Here is a 22100-nt window from a genome sequence, read left to right on the forward strand (position 1 = left end):
TGAGGAATAGCTCGACCATCATGTCTCTTAGTTGCAAGTCCTGCAATGCTTAAAGAGAGTGGCTCTGACTTGTTTGGCTGCAGCCATTGCAAACATCCAACCTTCCAGAAACAAACCGAACACTAAAGGATGCGACACCCAGCCAGCAGCAAGGTTCTTGTAAAGTGCTCTGTGGGCAGGTTCTTGGGAAGTTAAAGGTCTCTGGCTTTGTTCAATTATGAAAGTTTTCCAGATTCAAGTCAACAGGGAGAGCTTAAGTTACCATCAAGAGGCGGGCTGGTGACGGCTGCTGCAGAGCCCAGGCACCCAAGCTCACCTCTGCCCTGCCCGGCTGTGGAGCTGCTCCTGTGGGTGCCTGCTGTGGGCACGACTGCTTTTGATTCAGTGTGTCTGTCAGCAGGGCCTTGGCAGGACAGGGCTCTGCGGCCACAGAAGCTCTCTGGCCATGAGGCTTCCCGTTGGCTTTGTTTTTGTGACTCAAGGAAATTTCCCCCCTCCAACCCCAACACTGCATGAAGCAGTCCCTGAAGGAGGAGGGTTTTCCTGAATCCTGTGGAAAGACTTGCTCCTTGGGAATTCACGTCTCTGTCTACGCAGCGTTTTTAAACACCGAGTGTAGGCGATGCATGCAGGATGGGCCACTGGGGCCAGACCACAGACTGAGGACCCCAGAGGGGGCACCTTGTTCCTGGGGGCAGGCATCCCTGTGACTTGTGCCCTCTCCGGGATGTGTTGACAGAGTCTTCCTTCTGCAACACAGCCCCACTCGCCCTGACTCCTCTCCTGCACCCACAGGCCCATGCAGGACCCGCCCCAACCCCCAGCTTCCTTGCGTGCCTGAGATCCTGAGCAACCAGGCTTCGCAAGTGTCATCCAAAGCTTGCACCAGTTTTATCATGAAAAGCACGTTGCTCACAGATCCAAGACTCAGACCCGTGGCCAGGGGATTCCCTCAGTGGAAGTAACAATTCGCTAGACCCAGCTTTCCACCTGCGGCCTTTTCCAGTCCAAACTTGTGCTTCTTCTCTTGGTCTGAGGGGTGAAGAGGCGTTCCGGGGAGGCGTGGTCAGCTCTGGACCCACTGGAGGAGTCCTTGGTTTGGGCCTCCAAGGTCCCCCCTGGATAAATGTCTGCCTGAGCATGGCATTCAAGTCTCTGGCTGTGTGTGTGTGTGTGTGTGTGTGTGTGTGTATGCGCGTGCAGGGTGGTGCCCCATTCTGGCAGTGATGGCAGAAGTCGGGAGGCTGTGCCTGGCACTGACCACTGGCCCACGGATTCCGCTGAGCCTGAGGTGTGACCCGTGTCATCGGCCCAGCAGAGCGTTCGGGTCCCTCCTTGGAGCTGCCAGAAATCCTCGCAACCCCTGTGCAGCCAGGTCCCCCGCCTCCACGGCCCGCTGCAAATGTGTCTGAGCAGATGACAGGAAGTGATGGCTGCCTTGGACGTGGGGGCTCCCAGGGGTGCGGCTTCTCTCCGGGGAAGTGCCCACTGCTGGCCTTTTCTGCCCTCGGTGTCCACGGCAGCGCACTTCCCCGCGGGAGCGTGTCCTGTGTTGGGGCTGCCCACGTCACCCCCCAGAGGCCGTGCTGGTGGGGGTGCCTCGGCCCTCCGCCCCTGTGAAGCCTGCCTGGGATCGCTTTCAACATCGCTTTCCTTCTCGCTCTCCTCTGTCTCAGTGTGTGTCTCTCTGGCTCTGTCTCTTCTTGTCTCTCCGTGCTGTCTCTTTTCCCCAACCCCTTTCTCTCTGTCTCTGTGTCCTCTGTCCCCTTTCTCCGTCTGTCTGTCTCTATTTCTCTCTCTGTGTTTCCCCACTGCCCCCTTTCTCTCTCGCTCACTGTATCTCTGTGAGCGTGCGTCTCTCTCTGGCTTGTGTGTGTGTGTGTGTACATGCACGTGTGCGTGAGCGTGTGTGTGCGTAGATGGCCCTGCACTGTCCTGGCAGCGGCCAGCACTCGCTCTGCTCTGAGTGTCCGTCTCGTGAGCGTCCACGCGGACCCGTCAGGGCTTCCCGCCTGCATCCCTGCATGGAGCCCTGAACCCAGAGCCGCGCTGGCCGGGCCCGGGGTGCTGGCCCACGCAGACGGCGGTTGCGGCGGGGCCCTCGGGCTTGCCTTGTGCCGGCGAGTCTGCTGTGTCTCCCCTGGGCGCAGGAGGACCGTCTGGTGGGGACGGAAGAGGAGTGCCAGGGCGCTAGCCGTGCGCCTGGAAATGCATCTGTTTTTGTTCACGCTGAGTCTTTCCAGGTGAACCGAGCTCAATCATAAGCGACAAAATGAAAGCAGATTTTTCTGAACATGCCCATGTGGACCCCACTGAGCAAGTTCACGATGTGCCGTGGCCCCTCCCCCGGAGCATAAGGGGGGCTTTCTCGTCTCTTACACATGGTGGGCCCATGGGGGAGGGCTTCTCCCTCGGGGATCGGGATCGTGGGGTCGCCTTGACCATCTCAAGGGCCAGAAAGGGGCCAGGGTGAGGCTTGTCCTCTCTTGGGGCTTTGAACAGGACACTGGCATCCTGGGACATCAGGGCAGAGCGTGTGCCCGGGTGCCTCATCCTGAGACGGCCAGGGCCGGCCTCTGGGGGCAGCTCTGGTCTTGGACCATGTTGTCTGCCGTGTCCCCGGGGTCCTGGAGCCGGGGGCTGTGGGCTTTGGGGTTCTGCCCACGTTCCCTTTGGAACCTGCCCGAAAGCCAGTGCGGACCAGCGGGTGGGACCAGCGGGGGCACGGGGGATGCGACGTCCAGCCCCGGCCGCTGTGCTCTTTGCTCCCGGGCGGGTCCGAGGCCACTTTCAGCAAGTTCATATTAGGAAATGCGGGTTCTCTGTGCTCCCACCACCAACCTCCGTCAACACTTGCTGATTTAAACAAGTGAGAATCAGACATTCGGCCGCCAACTCCGGCCCTTCGCGTTTAATAAAGGAAGGGCCTCTCCCCCCGTGGCCCAGCAGTGGCATCCCGATGACAGCGATTAGGCCGAGCTGCAGAACTCAACAAGCATCTGCTTTCAGTTCCCATTTTTGGCATATTTTCATGAATTAACTCTTGCAGCACAGGGAGGGCGTGGGTAGGCGGCGTGGCAGCCTCGGGGGGCCCTGCAGACCCGCCCGCGGTGTGCGGCAGGGACAGTGAAATTACCTGTCGCCAGGCGCGGTGGGTGGGGAAGTTCATGCCACCTTAATGCAGTGGCTGTGGGGACGCTTGCGAGGGGCCAGGGTGCGGTCAGCCCCTTATTCCAGCACCCAGGAGACAACAGTTGGTGGATATATTCCAGGCTGACCAAGGTATCCTGCCACATCTGGCAAGGGAGGGTCCTTTCTGACACTGTAGGAACAGAGATCCACCACCCCACTCCCCCGCCCCATCACCTCTGTGAGGCTCACTGCCGGCGCCACCTCTAATTAAAATTGGCATCAGAGGCAGAGAGCTCTGAGGGACAAACGCCTGGACCGTGATGCTGAACACAACCCCGTGGGTGGCGCTTGGTCCCAGCAGAGGCCTTGGCAGCTTGGCTGCCGCTCTGAGCAAGGAGACTAGAAGACTCAGAGGCTGAAGTTCACTGCAGGAGGTGGGAGAGCACCCTGGCTTTGGGGGCAGAAGGGCTGGGGAGGCCTGCCCACAGGAGAGACAGTCTGCTCAGAGAGGACCCAGACCCGTGTTCACAGACGCCACCATCACACCGTTTCTGACGTGCCTCAGGATACATATCCCAAGTCACGTCCTCTTGGATGCCTGAGACATTACGTGAGCCCAGGACGGTGGGCAGAAACTCTTCGGGGACCAGCTACCTGGGACGTTTTCAAGGGCAGCAAAAGTCTGGAGAGCTGCAGTGAGTTCCTCTCCCAGAGGGGCTCTCAGCCATTGGACTTCTCATCCAGAACAGTTCACCCTCCTTGCCACCTTCTGTTTTTATCTTTTAATCTCTAAAAGGAGGATGACAGTTGAGCAGAATTTTGGACCCAGTGAACCCCAGTTCCCACCTCACTGTCAGCCAGAGTCACAGCGCAAGTGGGTCCTTCTGTCAAAGGCCAGGTGGTAGAAGAAGAGTCGAGTCTCTTTCTTCGTGTATTATAATAAAGGTAGTTATGAATATATTGAAATATAATTTACGTACCATAAAAACTCAGGTTAAAGGGACTCATTGGTTTTTCTGTTTTTAGAGGTTACGCAGCTGTCACCATTACCTAACCCCAGAGCTTTTCCATGATTGCTCCGGCTATCCATGCCTATTAGCCATCATTCTCGATTTCCCGCTCTCCCCAGGCCTTGGTAACCACTAATCCACTTCTGTCTCCATGGATTTGCCCGTACTGGACATTTCACTTGAGTGGAATCAAGCCCTAGGTGGCTTTTCGTGTCTGGCTTCATTCACTGCATACAATGCTTTATCTCTAGCTAAGGCTCACTCCTTTTTGATGGCTGAATCATATTCCCTAGCGAAATTGATATACCCCTGTTTGTCTAACTACTCATCGGTCTATAGACATTTGGGTTGTTTCCACTTTTTGGCTATTATGAATAATGCCAACTTGAATGCAAGCTCTTGTATGATGATCACTTATTTTCAGCCCCCTGGGGTGCACAGCTGAGGAGTGGCATCCCCAGGTTCTGTGGAAACTCTGCTCAACTTTCTAGAGACCACCGCTGTTTCCACAGCACTGGCGCCATGTTCCCTTCTGCCCAGCAAGGCGTGTGGTCTCCATTTTCTCTTCATCCTCACTCACTGTTGTTATTGTCCATCTTGTAAACTCTAGACACGCCCGTGGGTGTGAAGTGACATCTCACTGTGGTTTTGGTTTGCATTTCCCTAATGACTGATGATGCTGAGCATCTTTTCTTGAGCATACTGGCTATTTGTGTATCTTAGGTGAAATGGCTGTTCGTCTCTTCTGCCTGGTTTTTAATTGGGCTATTTGTCATTTTATTACTCAGTTGCAATCATGACCTTTTTTGGCTTGACCTACTTGCGTGCCCACACAGTCTCACAAAGTGCTATTTCCCCCCAAAGAGTGAAAATAACATAAGCCCTAAGCAAGAAAAGGGTCAAGGGCAGGCGACTCAGAGTCTCCCGACCAGAAAATGTAGTAGAATGAGGACAGTGAAGAAAGAAAAATGCAGAGACTGTGGGGTAGCCAGACACCGCGAGGCAGCTTGCTGCGGCTCGTGCCTGAGAGACTCTGGGGAAGGTCCTGGGGAGGCCCAGTGGGCATGGCTGTGGGCTGCTTGTCTCTCTGCCCAGAGTCCAGTGGGATAACAGCGTCTACACACACGCAGAAAGTGCTTTGAACGTACCTGTCTCCCTCTGGTGTCCTGGAGGACTCATCCCAGGAGCCCCCAAGACACCAAAATCCAAGGCAGCTCAAGTCCCTTGCATAAAATGGCATCGTGTTCGCACAGAACTTATGCACATACTCCCGCATGCTTTACGTGGTCTCGGGTGACTTGCAATACCCAAAGCTGGGTAAATGCTGGTGTTTTATTCAAAGCTGGTTGAATCAGCGGATGCAGGACGCATGGGTGTGGAGGGCCAGCCGTACTGAGAAAACTCTCTCCTTGAAGGTGCTGTGCGTGAGTGAGAAGATTGCTGAGTGACTTTCGAAGGGCAGGGCCTGTGTCTTATTTCACTTTAAGCCTCTCAGCATCTCATAACAATGTGCAGCTCCTGAATGAATGAGAGATTTTGAGATCTAGTATAGATACGGCCTGTCTTGTTGAGGGTTATTACATGGGCCTGCAGAAGCAAACACAGCTAGGAGCGTTTCTCTTGCGGAGCATGCATTGCTGTGCCCCTTTGCACCTACGGTCTTTGGAGGCACTGGACTGCGTTCGCCTCCTGCCAAAGGGGCCAAGGTGGCTAAGGACCCTCTGCTTGCAGTGTCTGCAGAGCTGGTGCAGCGGGGGGTCATCTCTTGCTCCTCTCCAGATAGCATGCCCTAGCTCAGCCCAGGGTCACTTAGAAGCTCTGAGGCCCCCGCCTGGGAATGGCTGGCTCTGGCTGGTGTCTCCTCCAGCAGGTGGACCTGGCGGGGCTTTAGATCTGGCTGGGGATGGTGGGGGTGGGGGGTGGGCACAGGGTCCCAGAAGCCTGAGGCTTCTTTGCAAATTATTTCCCAACTGTGCCCTGCTGTGGAACAGAAGGCACCATTTGGGCTTCTCACTTTTCACCCTCCTACCTAGTTGCTGGGAGCCCCTGCCTGATTTGCATCCTTGGCCGTATTTGCATACCAAAATACACCCAAACTTCCCTGGATCAGCTGCAGTAGGCGGGCAAGTTTTGTTTTTATTTTGTTTGGGTTTTTCATCTCCTGCCACTTCTCTGGCAGGTTTCTCGTTTCATGCAGATGACACTTAGATTAAGTTTCATTTAATGTCCTTGGCCTGTGATTCAGTGAGCCCCTACGCCTGGGCCCAGAGATCCCCCCCAAGATCAAAGCTCATTCATGGGAGATGGCTTTGGGGGGCAGCACAGCGTGCTGGGTGCTTGGGGCCCCTTCCACAGCCAGGCCTTCAGTTAGGTGCTTGAGGGTTGTTGTTCCTGGTTCCTTCTCCCCCAAACCTGGAGTCAATCCTTCGGGAGTGAGGGGGGAGGGGTTGGGAGGAAGAGTCAGAGGGGCGCAGAGACTAGCCAGGGCCCAGGCCGCCAGAGCTGCAGACGGAACCCTCGAGACTCATTCAGCACAAAGTGGCTGCAGAGGAAATCCTGCCTCGCCGATGATAAGGAGGGAAGTGGAGTCACTTCCTCACCAGCTGCTTTATTCAGGTAGAAAAAAGTCCTCACTTCCTCGCGTGTGCTCTGCTGGCCACCACTCTCAGCCGCCCGGCTGCTGCTTCCCCTTTTGATCTCAGCCACGGTTGGTGTCTGGAGGCCGAGTTCTTGGCTTCCAGCTCTTAGTGCCTGCGTCTCCCTCCCTCCCTCCTCTGCTTCCTTCTCTCTCTTTCTCCCAGCCTTCCCTCCTGTCGCTGGGCTCTGTGGCTTTGCAGCGCTCCTACGTAGTTTGGAGAATGAGCCTCACGCTCCTTAGTAGAGCCCAGGACTTGTTGCCACCATGGTCTTTGTGTTCGCCCAGATGTCCAAAATCAGCCCTGGGCATCTCCCCTCCCTGGCCTGCAGGCCGATGCCCCAGAGCACAGCTCTTACCTGCAGACACTGCGTGTCTTCTGAACACGGCAGGACTCTCCCTGACAGAGGAGGGTTTGGTCAAGTGAGTTGGTAAATGCCACACCGCTTATTCTTCTCAGAGACTCGCGGGGCATATGCGGGTGGAAGGCTTCAAAATATTCCAAGTTTGCCAACCAGCATGGCACAGATGCTGGCCATTATGAGCTGGCTGAACATCGGCCTCTCCCAAAAGGTTATTAGAAACTGCTGCAAGAAACAGCACTGAATTTTGTTTAAGCTCATTATGTATTTGTCCTTTGCACACCTCTCTTTTCAAAAACATCACGTATCGTGTTGGGAAAAACCTGTTGCATAAGAGAAGCAATCAGTTCATTTCACTTCCGCAGGCATTTGCTGCGTGTCCAATACGTGACAGACTCCTGCTCCAGGGAGCCAAAGATAAATAAGACCTGGTCCCCGCACCTCCAGATGCTAAGTGCTGAAGGGTGAAGACAGACAGCCATGTGGCAGAGGGTCTTCCAGAGACGGTCAAGCTGGGGTGGCCGAGGATTATTTAGCTCGACCTGAAGGGTTGGAGGAGGTTGCCTGTGGAAAATGATGGCACTGAGTCCCTGAATGAAGTCAAGCTGTCTGACAAGCGATGGCGGCTGAGCGGTAGAGCTAGGCTGGGGCCAGCCAGACATTGGGAGCTCTGGATGTCTTGTTATAGACGTAAGTGTCGGAGCGACAGGTTTGATGGTGGATAGATGACGCTGGCTGCGTATGGGGGGACCTTTAAAAGCAGGGCACAAGACTGGACGCAGAGCTCAGGCTGGAGGCCCTAGCGGTGCTCCTGAGCAGAGAAAGATTTCAGGGTCAAAGCGGTGGTGCCTGTGCTCTCCCCTTGCCCTCAGCGCTCACTTCAGGGCTTTTGAGTTCGACCTCCTGCCGTGGCTTCTGGTCTCTCCCTGGGGCTTCCTCTGGCTTCCAGAGCCCACTTCGCCTGTGCATTGGAGTGTAGGCGCAGAGGCGCTCCCCTGCTCCCCTCCGTTGGTGAATGGAAGGCGTTGGCATATAAATAGCCCAGCCCCCTAGTCCCAGGCCTGCGCTGGCCCCGGCCTCCCCCTAGGATTAGCCCCAGATGCTCAGTAAGGTAACTCCTGGCTGCGCTCACCTTCCTGTCTCACTTCCCACTCTCCCACTGGTGTTTCCTGGGGTCACCTCCCCAATAAACTGCTTACGCTCAAAGTTTCACCTTCGGCTCCACTGGGCATGGGGAGAGCCCAGCTTGCAGCGGCGGGATTTATCATTGAATGAAGGGGGTGAGGGAGAGGAGACCCCCTTGGGCACTCGGGGTGTGGGTTCACTGAGTAGCACAGAGAGGGTGAAGGCAGGAAGAGAGGCAGGCTGGCTGGGGGAGGCGGGGTGACTCCAGTCTGGGCCAGGCTGCCTTGGGACACCAGTGGGACATGGTAAAAGTGATGGGGTAGGAATCTGGCCGTCGGAGGAGCAGGAGGGGCTGGATACAAAGAGACAGCGTCAGGGGGCTGGTGGTTAAGGCCATGAGAGTGAAGGAGAGTGGCCAAAGAGAGAAGTGATGGGCCAGGTGGAAGAGGGGTTGTCCCAGGAGGCAGAGAAGCTCCCCAGGAGGCTCGCGCGTTCTGCGGTCTCTGAGTGCAGAGTCCCAGCACAGCCAGCTGGACGGACCTGGGAAGCATCCTGAGGATGTAGCCTTGTGGAGGGCACTGGTGGTCTCGGGCTGGTTTCACAGACACCAAGGAGGAAGTGGCCAGGGTGGGTGGATTAAAATATGGGTGGGAAGGCAGAGGATGGGGTTGGCTTAGCGACTTGCTTGGGAGGGAAGGGGAGGAAGAGCAACGGTTAGGGTGGAGCCCTGCAGCACATGGACATTTGAGGAAATCTGGACACTTACATACCTGGGGAAAAGACAAAAGGATGAGATTGAAATCATAGTTGAGAGCAGGGAAAATTGGAGGAACATTCTAGAAGCAAAGGGACACAGTGGAACAATGGTGCCGGCTGGAGAGAGAAGCGGATAGGGATGTAAGTCAGCCGGGGCTCCTGGCTGGGACCCTGTGGTCAGTCTCACCCAACAGCCCCAATATTCTGGGAAGAAAGGGGTGCTTAAAGGTGATGAGAACACGTCTGAAAAACGTGTTTAAAGATCTTGGAGGCGGAGCAGGGTCTGTCTGCATGGTTGCGGGACTTCAGAAGGCCAATGAGGTGGCTGGAGAGGGGGTCAGGATGGGCGGGAGCCTGTTGCAGGTGGGGGAGGGTCCTGGGAAGAGAAGCCCCACTGCTGGCCGGTGTCCTGACCTGGCCAGCCCAGGAGGCAGGAGACGCAGACCCGGCCTCTGCCCCCTGCTGCACCTCTGCTCATTAGTGCCATTCCACCCGGCCCTGGCCTTCCACTGTGAGCGCCTGGCTTCACCTGCTACATTTCAGGGCCTTGCCTGTTCGAAAGGGCTCCGTCTTCATGAGGCTGCGTGGACCAGGGCAGGAAATCTGAGCTTATCCGCAAGCCCCCTCCGGCTCGAAGTCTGGAGTTCTATGGTTCCTCCTGTGCTTTTTCTTACCCTCCCTTAACTTTCAGGTTGCCGCGAGGGAGGCAGTTCCTGGGGAGATGGGATGGTAAAGCCACAAGACCTGGAAATAGCCGAGGGGCTTGCTTAGCGGTGTTTGATTTCCTGTGGGCACCACCTGATTTTCTTCTTCCCCTGGCTGCTGTCAGGATCCGCGCAGGAGATGAAATTGCATATTGATTTAGTTTAGTTCAGATGTGCTCCCAGGCCTCGCCTGTCTGGATGGTAAGCTCTTTGAGGGCAGGAGGGCCTTCCCGTTGGCTTTCCCTTGATTATATAATGCCTGCAGACACAGTCAGCTCGGAGGTTGTGCAGTGTAGCTGAATTTCTAATTTGTTTAGAGTCAGCCAAGCCTTACAAAATTTCCCCAGTGCATAAGAAGAACTGAGAACCACCTCTGAGCCGGAGGCCTGGATTTGCAGGCCTTGGTTTAGCTGTTACCTTTCCATTCAATTCTGTGTCAGCAACATCTTTCCTCGCCAGTAAATACTGGCTACAATTTTTCACAGTTGGGCAGTATTCCATGCTATGGGTATGTCGTAGGTTGTTTCACCAACATTTCAGATCCTTAAGCTGTTTTCAGATTTTAGTTATTCTAAACAACCTTGCCACTCTCCTGGTTTGGGTGTTTTGTTTTGTTTTGTTTTGTTTTCTGAGATAAATAACTGGAATGACTAACGAATGGAAGGCTTGATAAGTACCGCCAGAGACAAAGGGCATCTCGCGGACCTTTTACGTGGGAGTTCATCTTCATCAGTTGTGCAAAGACCCCTGGGGCTTCGGCCTGAACGTTCCCTCCATTCTTTGCAGCAGAACTCAGTATCCTTCCCATTTTTTGCCAAACCGACTCGTTTGATTTTTAACCTCATTTTACTTAGAATTAGATTTGAATGAAACTCCTTGAAGGGTTTGGAAGGGAAAAGGACAATTTTAGAGGGTAGGCTGCCTCAAAGGAGGGTGTGTGTGTGTGTGTGTGTGAGAGAGAGAGAGAGAGAGAGATATCACAATGGGTCCCAATACAGGAAGGAAGACACTTTTGCGCCCTCCTGCTTGGGGTCTCGAGTGTGATCTATCCCTTTGCACACCTCCCTGGCTTATTTCCAACCCTGCAGCAAGAGTCTGGGGTTGTTGGGGGTTGTGCGATCCTGCCCTGTCAGACCAGCTATGGGTAGAACTCAGACTCAGCCTGTGAATTTGAAGTTTGTGGATAAACTATCTGTGCAGGAGGGAGCACCCAGAGCTGGCGCCAACCACCTCCTCTCTGATGTAAAGAGTCAGCAAAAGGAGAAGAGCTGCCCACCCCACCCCAACCCCCTCCCGGCCCTACCGTGCCCACCCCTGAGCCGGGCAGAGCCTCGCCTTCCTGGCATGAGAGAGGGTGTGGGCTGCCGCCTCCTCGAGGCTGGGATTCTGTCCCGATCGCAGGAGACGACCAGGTTTTCTTTCCCTCTTTGTTGCTTTTAATACATAAAATGAGCATGTGTTTATTTAAAACAGCTTTCAAACTTAAACAAATAATGACAGACTGTTCAAACAGACTTCGGAAATCACCCTAATCAGGATGTTTGAAAAGCAAGACTCTATGGAAGTAGCTTTTAGGGCACTCGGTCCTGAAATCACAGGGTCTGCTCTGCACTTCGGATGCTAATCAGGCAAAGCTTGGGGGTCAGGCTCAACCTCCAGGTGGAACGACACCCCTCGGCCCCACAACCCGGCTTGGCAACTTAGGGTCTGTCGATGAGTGTTTCACTGTCGCCTCCTGTCTTCAACCAGAACACGCCGTGTGTTCAGAAATTCCTAATTTCTTTAGAAATCCACCATCTTCAACACCAAAAGCTGACTCTTTAGAGGGGCTGGAAAATGGCTCCTGTAACATGGCAGGCTCCGGGTCCCCGGGCGGGAAGGGCAGGGGTGGGGGGAACTAGCCGGTTTGCAAGAGGACAGACGAGCCCACAGTGGATCGCCTGTCCACGGGGCCGCCCATGTGAATCTTCAGAGCCACCAACTCGATGGTGAAATTAATGACGCTCAGGGTTGGGTCTTAAGCAATAAAACGACAAAGCTAGGATCTCATCCAGGCCTTCTCCCCCGAGCCCCGGGGCTGTGTCCATGCCTCCGTGCTCACTCTTTGGGTTAAGAGATGCTCCTTTAAGTCATTCTGCTCTAGAAATGGTGTTTTTCATTAGGAATAGCCCATTAGATCCATTTTAAGCACAGCGGTGAAGGGGGCGCAAAGAGGGAGCTACTCCAGCCCCAGAGATGAAGGAGTATACGGAGAGGTATACTGTGCCAGGCAAACTGTGCCAGGCAAACTGAGAGAAAATGCCTGCCCGCGTTTTCCTCCACTTTCCCAAAATGGCTCCGAGTCCGGAAAGGGCAGCCTGGCCGGGGGCTTAGCCGTCCCTATCCCACGACAGAGAACCACACCAGCAACGCAAGGAACGCCGGACCCTTCCTCGGACCCTCTCCAGGTCGAGCTGAATCACACACAGCTTGATGTGATTTGCATTGCCAGTGCAAGGAATTGGGGAGCCCGTGGGCAGGGCCCTTGGGGGGTCCCAGCTTTCCTATCCCTCAGGGGAACAGTGTGCAGGGACGGCTACGTCTGCAGCTGAGTGGGGGGCGCCTGGGATACACCCTGCAAGAGTCAGAGTTTCTCCTTCTCATAAATGTGTCCTCACCCCTTCCTGCCCCGTTTGCCCCAGATTATATACAGGGAAGGCCTGTTCCTTGATGGGCACAATTTCGTGTGTGCCTATTGCCTCGCTTTTCTAAGGCTCCAGCTGAGAAATTGAACAATAGAAAGGAATGCCCTTGCGCCCTCTGCTGGCGGAAATTGATCCCATGCCTTGAAGGTGCAGCCACTTGAGGACTAGTTACTCGCAGGGGCTAGACAACTAGTGTGCTGACGTGCCCCGCGGTGTTGACACGCCAGAGGTCCCACCGTGTCTTCTGTGGCCCCTGATCACAGTTTCTTCTAAACCTCCTTGTTTAGGATTTCTCAGCACGATGGGCACCTGGGCTGGAGAGCTGTTTGTAGGGGCTGCAGTCCTGTGTGCTGTGGGATGTTAAACTAGATCCAGGGGACCCCACCCCAAATCATGATTACCCAAAATGTTTCCAGACATTGCCTAATGTCCCCCGAGGGCAAGATTACCCTCCGTGAGAAGCAACGCCCTAAAGTCTTGTATGCCTTTTGTAAAAGGTGCTGCTGGTGACCCATGAGAGAGTGAAGACAGCCCAGCACCTAAGGGCCCAGCGCCGGCCCTGTGTGATCCTAGCAAGCAGTTTTGGTGACCCGTCAAACGGGTTCACTTTTAAGACTTTGTTTCAGGGCCTCCCCTGGTGGCGCAGGCGGTTGAGCACCGCGCTGTGAAGCTGTCCACAGTCTCTGCAGCGCCGGTTCCATCCCAGCTGGCCGGCGAGGGTCCCACATGGCGTTCCAGACCTCTCCTGTCATGCCCGCTGCTCCCCTCAGCAGTGTATTTCATCAGTCTGCCTGTTCTTCTCCCCGCCTCTGTCTCTGGTGAATCCTCTCACCCTCCTGCACATCTGGCCTGTACCCAGGTTCTTGTATAAATGAATAAATAAATCTTTAAAAAAAAAAAAAAAAGGTTTCCAAAAACCTACTGAACAAATAGACAAGAATTTGTGTTTAAAGATGTATCATACTGTGTAGAGTAGCAAAAGTTAAAAACAACCTAAATAAAGAATTGGTTAAATAAAGTACAGCATACAGTCTGGCATCAATTAACAGTGAAGACGTGTGATGAGAAATACATTGTTAGGCGATCCCATCATTGTGTGAACATCATCAAGAAAATCAGACGGTATATTGATGGTGCAGCCTGTGTACCCCAAAGCTGCACGCAGGGACCATCATCACTGTGTGGTCCGGGATTGACGTGACACATAGACACTGAACACCATCACAACCGCCTTCCCCACTCTGTCTGACACATCAGCATCCAGGTACCTAGCACGGCCACATTGCTGCTGGAAGCCATGTGCAAGCATCAGCAGCATGAAGGGCACTGGTTTGAATCTGGGCACCAGTCCTGACACTGCCATGGATCACATAAATCCAGTGGCCTCATTTTCTTTCCCTGTCCAGAATGGGAACAAATAAAATGACTTCTGATGACGGTGTGGAGAAGAAATAAAATAATGCATTGCAGCTTTCATCACCATGCTTGGCTTGTTTGGTGTGCAATGGTTGTCATTGTTTCTTTAGTTATTTTTATGCCTGGGCACACTGGCTAAAATTGCCAAGTCGCCAATATTTTCTGATGGCTTTTGTTGCTTGATTTTCTGATACACTGTGAGACAAGTGAATTTTGTTTACTGTCTGTCGCACTCAACTAGATAAAAGCTGGTGAGAGAGAAATGCTTAGTCTACTCGTTTACTGCAGGGTCTCCCCAGGGCCTGGTCGTAAGTGGTACTAACAGAAGTATTAAAAACTGGGCCTCCCTGGTGGCACAGGGGGTTAAGACACAACCTATGAAGCTGTCTGCAGCCTCTGCAGCACGAGTTCAATCCCCGGGCAGGGAGCTACCCACATGGTACAGCAGACCTCTCCTGACTCGCCTGCTGCTCCCCTCAGCAGGGTATTTCAATATTTCAATCAGTCTGCCTGTTCTGCTCCCCTCTCTGTCTCTGGTGAATCCTCTCACCCCCCACACCTCTAGGCTATACCCCAGTTCTCATATGCATAAATAAATAAATCTTTAAAGAAAAAAGTGGGTCAGAAACCACTACCCTCAAAGAGTATTTTCCCTTCCCCTCACCCTTCTGCAGGTGCCCAGGTACGATGCATCCTCTGCTGTAGAGAGGCCTCGGCTGCTAGCCTGCATGCCTGCGTGCTGTCTCTCTCTAATCATCTCCTTTCCTTTCCTCATCTCCCCCACTGCAGGATGCCTTCGTGGAGCTGTACGGACCCAGCATGCGACCTCTCTTTGATTTCTCCTGGCTGTCTCTGAAGGCGCTGCTCAGCCTGGCCCTGGTGGGGGCATGCATCAGCCTGGGCGCCTACCTGGGCCACAAGTGAAGTCAGCAGACCTGCCACCAACAAATATGCAAAAGGTTCACTAAAGCAGTAGAAATAATATGCATTGTCGGTGATGTACCATGAGAAACTGCCATGAGAAGCTGCCGTCTCTTACAAACAAAAAACAAAAACCGCTTTCAGGCAAAACGTCGAATCATCAGCTACTTACTGCCAAAGGGAAATACCGTTTATTTTTTACATTGTGGAGAAAAAAGATTTATTTATTTAAGACAGTCCCATCAAACCTCCTGTTTTTGGAAACCCTACCACCAAGAGCCAAGCCCCACCTGTGCGCCTCCACCTGCATCTCCTGTGCCTCTAAATGTGGACTTATTCTCCATTTTGTTGGCCGGACTGAATCACCGTCTGAAGAGCAAACGGGCTGACAAAGCACTTGACTGTTCCAGAAGCCGGGGCTCTGGCTGCTGGAGGGTGGGAAGAGGTGTTCATTTTCCATGCATTTGTTTGCCCCGGGGGCTGTGATATTCATCAAGGGAAGGCGCTGGGAGGGAAGTCCTTTCCTCCCTGGCCTAAAGAACAGACACTTTGCATAAGGCTCCCATGGTACATACCCGTTTGGAAGTAAAGATAAAACCAAACGGGAACTTCAGATGGACTTGGTATCCGTCAAGATTTCCACATCGAAGGACAGCGATGGGGAAAATGCCCTTAAACCATAGGAAAGTATTTTTTTAAGCTACCAATTGTGCCGAGAACCATTTTAGCAATTTATACAATATCATCCAGTACCTTAAGCCCTGATGTGTATATTCATATATTTTGGATACACTCCCCCTCCAAATACTGGCTCTGTCTGTGTATAAAGCAGAATCCTCGGCAGCCAGGGACGTGGCCTACCCCGCAGCATCCGGCCGCCACAAGTGCCTGCTTTCCCAAAACAGGCCGCAGTCTGAGGTCCGGCCTGACCCGGCTCCGAGGCCTCCTCCTGGAACTGAGCCTGGGCACTGCTGGCCCGCCCGCCCCAGGGCCTTGACGCAGAGCCAGGTGGTCTCAAAGCCGACAGAGCTCAGCAGGCTACCACGAGGACTGGGCAGGAGTGAGACTGGCCTGTCACCCCGGGGCCTCTGGTCAGGCCCTGGCTGCAGGTGGACCCGCCAGCCCAGGCCCTTAAGACATTGATCACTGTAGAGGGAAGGAAGCAGAGGCACCGCACCACTCCCGGCGCCGGAGACCACGCTGCTGGCAAAGCCCCCGCAGAGGAGACGCCCAGCCTGTGCGCAGTGAGGCCGCGGTGCAAGCGCACTGGCTGCTCGGCCGCAGATGAAAGCAAGGCTTTAAAATGACTTTGGGGAGGGTCATGCATCCTGCAGGAAACATTGAAATGAGGCGTCATAGACGAATGGACCTGCGTCCTTGGAATTACGATGTCAAACACGGTCTTGTCCTTGCAGTTGGGTTATATTTGAAAACCTGACAGAGGGAAGAGAAAGGTACTACTGGAATCCAGCAGTAGTGCGTCCTGGGACAGTCAAAAAGAAAAACAAAAAACAAAAAACAGTGGCGGAAAATCCTAGAACGTAGCAAAAGAAGTGAAATATCCAGCTAATAAACTAGAAAATATTTTTTTTCAAGTTGAGAATCAGCCTTGAGACATAGGTGGAATAACTGTGGCATTATTGCATTATATACCATTTATCTGTATTAACTTTGGAATGTACTATGTTCAATGTTTAATGCTGTGGTTGATATTTCGAAAGCTGCTTTTTAAAAAAAAAATACATGCATCTCAGCATTTTTAAAAAATTGTATTTAGTTATGGCCTGTACACAGTTTGTTAGCAAAGATGATCGTTTGTTTTCCATTTGAGATTTTTGTCTCTTAATTCTTTAAAAGCATTTCTGAGAAGGTGAGAGAAGCCTGCATGTCAGCCACCTGAGAACCCCTGGAGCACGGTGGCCACTGAGGAGTTTTGCCTCGACCAAGTCATGTGCTTTTCCATGTCAAGGCGATGGATTATTGTGAGGCATACATCTGTTGTCCCTTTGACCTTGTTCCTTGAAGGTTTACTTGTCCCTGGGAAAATCAGTTTCACTCATCGTATTTAGGACTGTATCCATGTTTGGTTAAAACCATAAGATTCGTTCAGCTGAAAATCCAGATGGGAGATAATGACCGGAGAGTTAAATTCTGGCTGTGATGGCTTGACCTTTAGAGGGGCTTTACATGGCCTGTTTCAACATAGACCCATCTAGAACTCTCCTGCCCTCCTACCACGGGGTTCTTTTTCCGGAGTCGTTCTTCAGGTTCGTCCTGAAATGCAAAGGCACTTCTGCCCCACACCGAAAAAGCAGGAAACCCATGGTATGAAGCCAGACCTCCCTGGCGGGCCTCAGGGAACAGGACGATCAGACCTTTGAATGATTCTAATTCTTAAGTGAAATATTATTTTATGAAAGGTTTACATTGTCAAAAGTGATGAGTATGAAATATCAAACCCTGCGCTGCTATCCTACCAAGATGGTCGTAACGGAGTCAGTTTGCAGTACACTCCAAGTGGCAAGACCCTCCAAGCTGCTTTAGAAGTAACAATGAAGAACATGGACATTTTTAATATAAAGCTTGTTCGTCTTTTGTTGTTGTTGTTCAAACTGGGATTTGCAGAGTATTCTAAAAATGTATATAAAAAAAGGTCACGGGGGCTAGCCTCTGCCTGGTTTCCTCTTGCTGTGGGGTTTTGTTAGCTGGTTAGGTAGACACGCCGGCCGCTGGCCCCAGGCTGTACAGCATCATGGCTGCACTCGCTATAAGAGTAGTTGATGTTGCATTTTTCCTGTTGTTAAAAAACTGTTAGAAGCAATGAATGTATATAAAAGCCTCAACTTCTCATTTTTTTCTCTTTTTTTTTTTTTTAACTGTCTCAATTATTTTGTGATCAGACAACATGGAACAATTCCTACCTGTTTTGTGTTGAGAAGGGATTTGTACCTGAATTGCCATCTTCACGGTGCATATGTTGGCCAAGGTCAGGGTTAAACAGAACACGTGTGCTTTCCAAATTGGGGTCAAGGGCTGGAAAAAGAGCCTCAAGGAGAAAAACACCCAAGAACCTTTGCCATCCACCTAAACCCTAACTGCACACGAAAGAGAGAGATCACAATGACAGCTGACATGTTCTAGAATAAACAGCTCATCTCACAAGATTTTACAGTGGCTGAACATTCTTATAGGCTTGAGATTTGGATTAAAGTCACATTTCGATTTAAGGAAGCACCTTGCTATAGTTCAAGCAAAAAAAAAGGTAGATGGCAGACTCTGCCCCAACCCTCTTATATCTGCATATTCAGAGATGACCTTCCATTTAGATGTGACTTTGTTTCACTAGTCAATGTATATTGTTCTTATCTAAGGACCTAGTCCTGGCTCAGTGTGGGAAATTAGGAAGTGATTATAAACTGAGGAACTAGAATAATCGAAATTAAACATAAGTAGGGCAGCCCCAAGACATCCCTCTTTTACACCAAGGGTCTGTTCAACAGAATCACAAATAGTCTATAATTAGACGTATGCAAAAATGACTAATTTATAAATGTGAACTTAAATTCTAATTTTTTCAATTGCACTGTTAAGGCAGTGGCTGTTTTTATACTTCCTTATCACTTATAGTTAGTAATGTATACCTACTCTATCAGAAAAAAACAGGAAGGGCTTGAAATGTAAGCCATTTGGAGGAAATTAGGGAGTCAGTTGAAATTCTATTCTGATCTTATTTTGTGGTGTCTTTTGCAGCCCAGACAAATGTGGTTACACACGTTTTAAGAAATACAATTCTACATTGTCAGGCTTATGAAGGTTCCAATCAGATCTTTATTGTTATTCAATTTGGATCTTTCAGGGATTTTTTTGTTAATTATTATGGGACAAAGGACATTTGTTGCAGGGGTGGGAGAGAGGAAGAATTTTCAAATGAGCAAAAACATTCCCAAGATTGGATCAAGAGCGGGAGAATAGACAGGACTGTGGGGTATGAAATGATAGCAAGTGGCACTGCGACCTTGACTCTGGTCAATGTGATACCCCCAAGAAGTACATTACCTGAGAAATGAGAAACATTTTAAAGTCCTGTGGCTATATTTAGAATCTAGAGACATCAGCGCTACTCAGAGTTCAGTTCTATGTACAGTACAGGTGCACCAACACTTTTATTAAACATTTGCCATCAGTGGTAAAAATTTCAATCCTTGATATGCCTAATGGCTAGTTAAACAATAAATCTGCAGTTTGAATCAACAGAATATTTAACAACAACCTTCTGGTTGGTAGGGACATATGTTTCTAAATATTTGCTATACACAACACAGGGGGGAGTGGGAAGAAAAAACTGTGAAACTGAATTGGTTAAGTGATAATACAAGTCCCTTGTCCTTTCCCAAAGAATCATTCTGTTCCATGTCTGTGCGCATAGGACAGACCTTGGACAACCATGAAATATGCATCCCTCTGGGCCCAAAGAAAACCAGATGGAGTCTGAGTGGTATTGCACCAATTCATCATGACTAACCCAGAAAAATACAGCCAATAGCCTATTGATGACAAGGTTGTTTTGTGTGCCAAGGTAAGCCCAGCAGACAAAAACATTTGTGGAAGATGGAAAGGCTTCATCAAAAAATCCTGTGAGTGTTACTAAATATGACTATAGTGTAGATCCTTTGTAATGCCATATACCTAGACCTTTTGGGCTCTGCAGTGGGCCTTTCTGCTAGCTCATTTCATTAAGTTTTTCTCTCCAGGGTAGCATTTGAAGGAATGATAGCCCATCGAATTTATTTTGGGGAAGAGTTGGTGGTTGTGTTTATTATACTCTCTTTATAAGTTTTCAACAAAGTTTTGCTTTTGTTTTGAGTTACTGGGGTCGTTTTTGTTTTCAATAAAATAAATGTATAAAAAGTACATTAGTATTGAAAGCTTTTGTTAACAAGATTTTCACACCTTAACCTTCCAGTTATCTAGATGGATAACTTTTTAGGGATGACTGATACTCTGCAGCGTTGTACACACAAAACCCATATACGGTAAGCATACTTTAGATTGTTAAGTAAAGCAAGTCTCTAGTTGGCCAGCATTAAATATAATGGCACTTTCCTTGTGTTGTCAGAAAAAGTCACATTGCCATAAAACTTTCCTTGTCTGTCCAGTTAATATTGTGGAAAAAATAAAGTACAATATGAGTTACTGGTCGTGCCCTGGAATTGTTTATAATGTGATGACGTCATCCTGCCCCGCCATTCATTTTGGTTACATAAGACCTTGTCATTAAAAAGTCTTTCTAACAAGCCAGTGGAGCCACCAGGAACTTCAGTCTAATGAAACCTTGGGAGGCCTGGCTGTGGGGTTGTCTAACAGGTGAAGCCTCCTTAGAAGGAGGCCTTTGTTTCCTGGTTTCTAACCCTCCTGCTTCTGTCCAAGATGGACCAGCCTTGAGCTTGATGTCTGAGACAGCCGTTGTTGCCACTGAGTGTGTCTACCACGCTGAGTGGAAAGCCCAGCCTCTGCATTCCATGATGCGAAAGATTGTATGAAAAAGAGAAATAAGCTGACAGTTCTGTTTTGAAGTGATCATTTTAAGATAACCAAAGCTGCCAACTGCTTTAAAGCATCCAGACCCTAAATAGCAAGTCTCCCACACTTTCCTCATATACCGGTTACCTAAGCATCAACCTTGCAACATCGACCCTCTTTTAACACTAAAAGAACTCGGATAGCAACACCCATCTGCTGGCGTCAGTTAGAGGCTGACCTGGTCCGCATACCACCATCAGTTCTTACTACTTTGGAAGGTGCGTATCAGTGTCTTCCATTTTATAGGAGAAAAATTGAGACCCATCAACGTTAAAGAATATGCCCTTAAATATAAGATATAGTTGCAGAATTTGAACCATGATCTAGCTGACTCCAAGACCTGTGCTCCTTCCTGCAATCAGTGCTCTTAAAACACTGTCACAGGGAAGCTGGGAGACACGGCCTTTTGACCGTGTGCACAGGCACGAAGTCAGCCTGTTCATTGTCCATGGTGCTCTGTCTTAAACAGATCTTGAAAACATGACTGAGATCAGACCAGCGCTCACCTTCCACCTTCCTAATAACCATCTGTCACATTGGACAGAAGCACACTTGACTTGCTATGGAATGTTGCTGTGAGGCTCTGCAGTAGTTTGCCAGGGTGGCCATGTTGGTTGGGGAACCCACCATTTTCTTCTCTCCCCAACTTCTCATGTCAGTGAATCAAATTAATAGTTTGAAATTGGTTGTGCTACAAATGTTTACACCATGGGAATGAGCAAAAGCTACAAAGCAGAGCTTTTTATTTTTTTTATATCCCCCCACCGAGTTCATTTACATGCACAACTCTGTAGATTATTAAAACCCTCAGATTACCAAAGGTATGACTTAAAATCCTTGGATTATATTATCTATTAGATGCTAATGACTGAAAAGCAAATCCTTTTGCCAACCTTTTCCCATTTTTTTGCTTTCAACAAAGTTGAAAGTTTTTCTTAATGTGATTTCATTCCAGAGTTGAGTAACACTACTCATTACTATAACAAAACTCCTTCTATTCCCATGTGATTGCTATGAACTACACTTCTCAGAGTGTATATCTGTAAAAACAAAAAGCAAGAATAGACTTGAGATGGTAAACCCTATGACTTTCTAGAAATAAGTAATTACTATTTATGGATGCATACCCTTTGGAGGAGGGGGTGGGGAGGGAACAAGCAAGGTCCATCTAATTAAGGAGTGTATTTCCTGTAAAATTAAATTTCTTGCTTAATATACATTTATTAATATGTAAAATGTGCTTAAACATTTTTATCAATAATAATTGCAGTAATTACTCAACCCCAAAATAAAAAAAGTAAAACTGTGTGGTCACAAAAATTCATAGATGTAGAAAGTGATGAGAAGTTAATCAATTTTTTTAATTTTCAGTTGTAAGAAATATATTAAAATGAATGGTGGAAAAATGGATTTGAGAGAAATAGAGGAACAATGTAAAATTCCCAGGTGTCAATAATAACTTGTTCCTGTATTTTCATCAAAATGACGTTGAGTATCAAATCACTATGGTATTTAGATTCCATTGTCTATAATTGAAAAGTGATGTAGCAAGTTTATCTTAAAGATGTCAATTGTTAGGATAACTTCTCATTAGTATATGTCAAAATCCTATTTCTAGCTGGTCTCAAGGGTAGAGACTCCCTGTCAGCCAATCTGGGATTCTTTTCCAGGAGAGGCACATAGACAAAAAAGAAGTGTCACTGCAGCTGGAGACAGGCTAATAAGGTATGATCAGTGCTGAGCAGGGAAACTAACTTCTCAGGATTTCTTAATCC

General features: G+C 50.0%; 1 protein-coding gene across 2 annotated transcripts in view; it reads left to right on the forward strand.

Annotated features, from left to right (window-relative positions):
* BCL2 (BCL2 apoptosis regulator) overlaps window positions 1-19943 on the forward strand; it is a 164155-nt gene extending 144212 nt beyond the window's left edge. For both annotated transcript variants that reach the window (XM_054693998.1, XM_037509672.2), the window contains one exon: window positions 14614-19943. In XM_054693998.1, coding sequence (XP_054549973.1) covers window positions 14614-14748 — 135 coding nt within the window. In that variant the 3' untranslated portion in view covers window positions 14749-19943. The remainder of the gene's footprint in view (window positions 1-14613) is intronic.
* Window positions 19944-22100: the final 2157 nt, after the last annotated feature.

The sequence above is a fragment of the Talpa occidentalis genome, unplaced genomic scaffold, assembly GCF_014898055.3.
Source record: "Talpa occidentalis isolate TD23 unplaced genomic scaffold, MPIMG_talOcc4v2.1 talOcc4.13, whole genome shotgun sequence".
Taxonomy (NCBI): domain Eukaryota; kingdom Metazoa; phylum Chordata; class Mammalia; order Eulipotyphla; family Talpidae; genus Talpa; species Talpa occidentalis.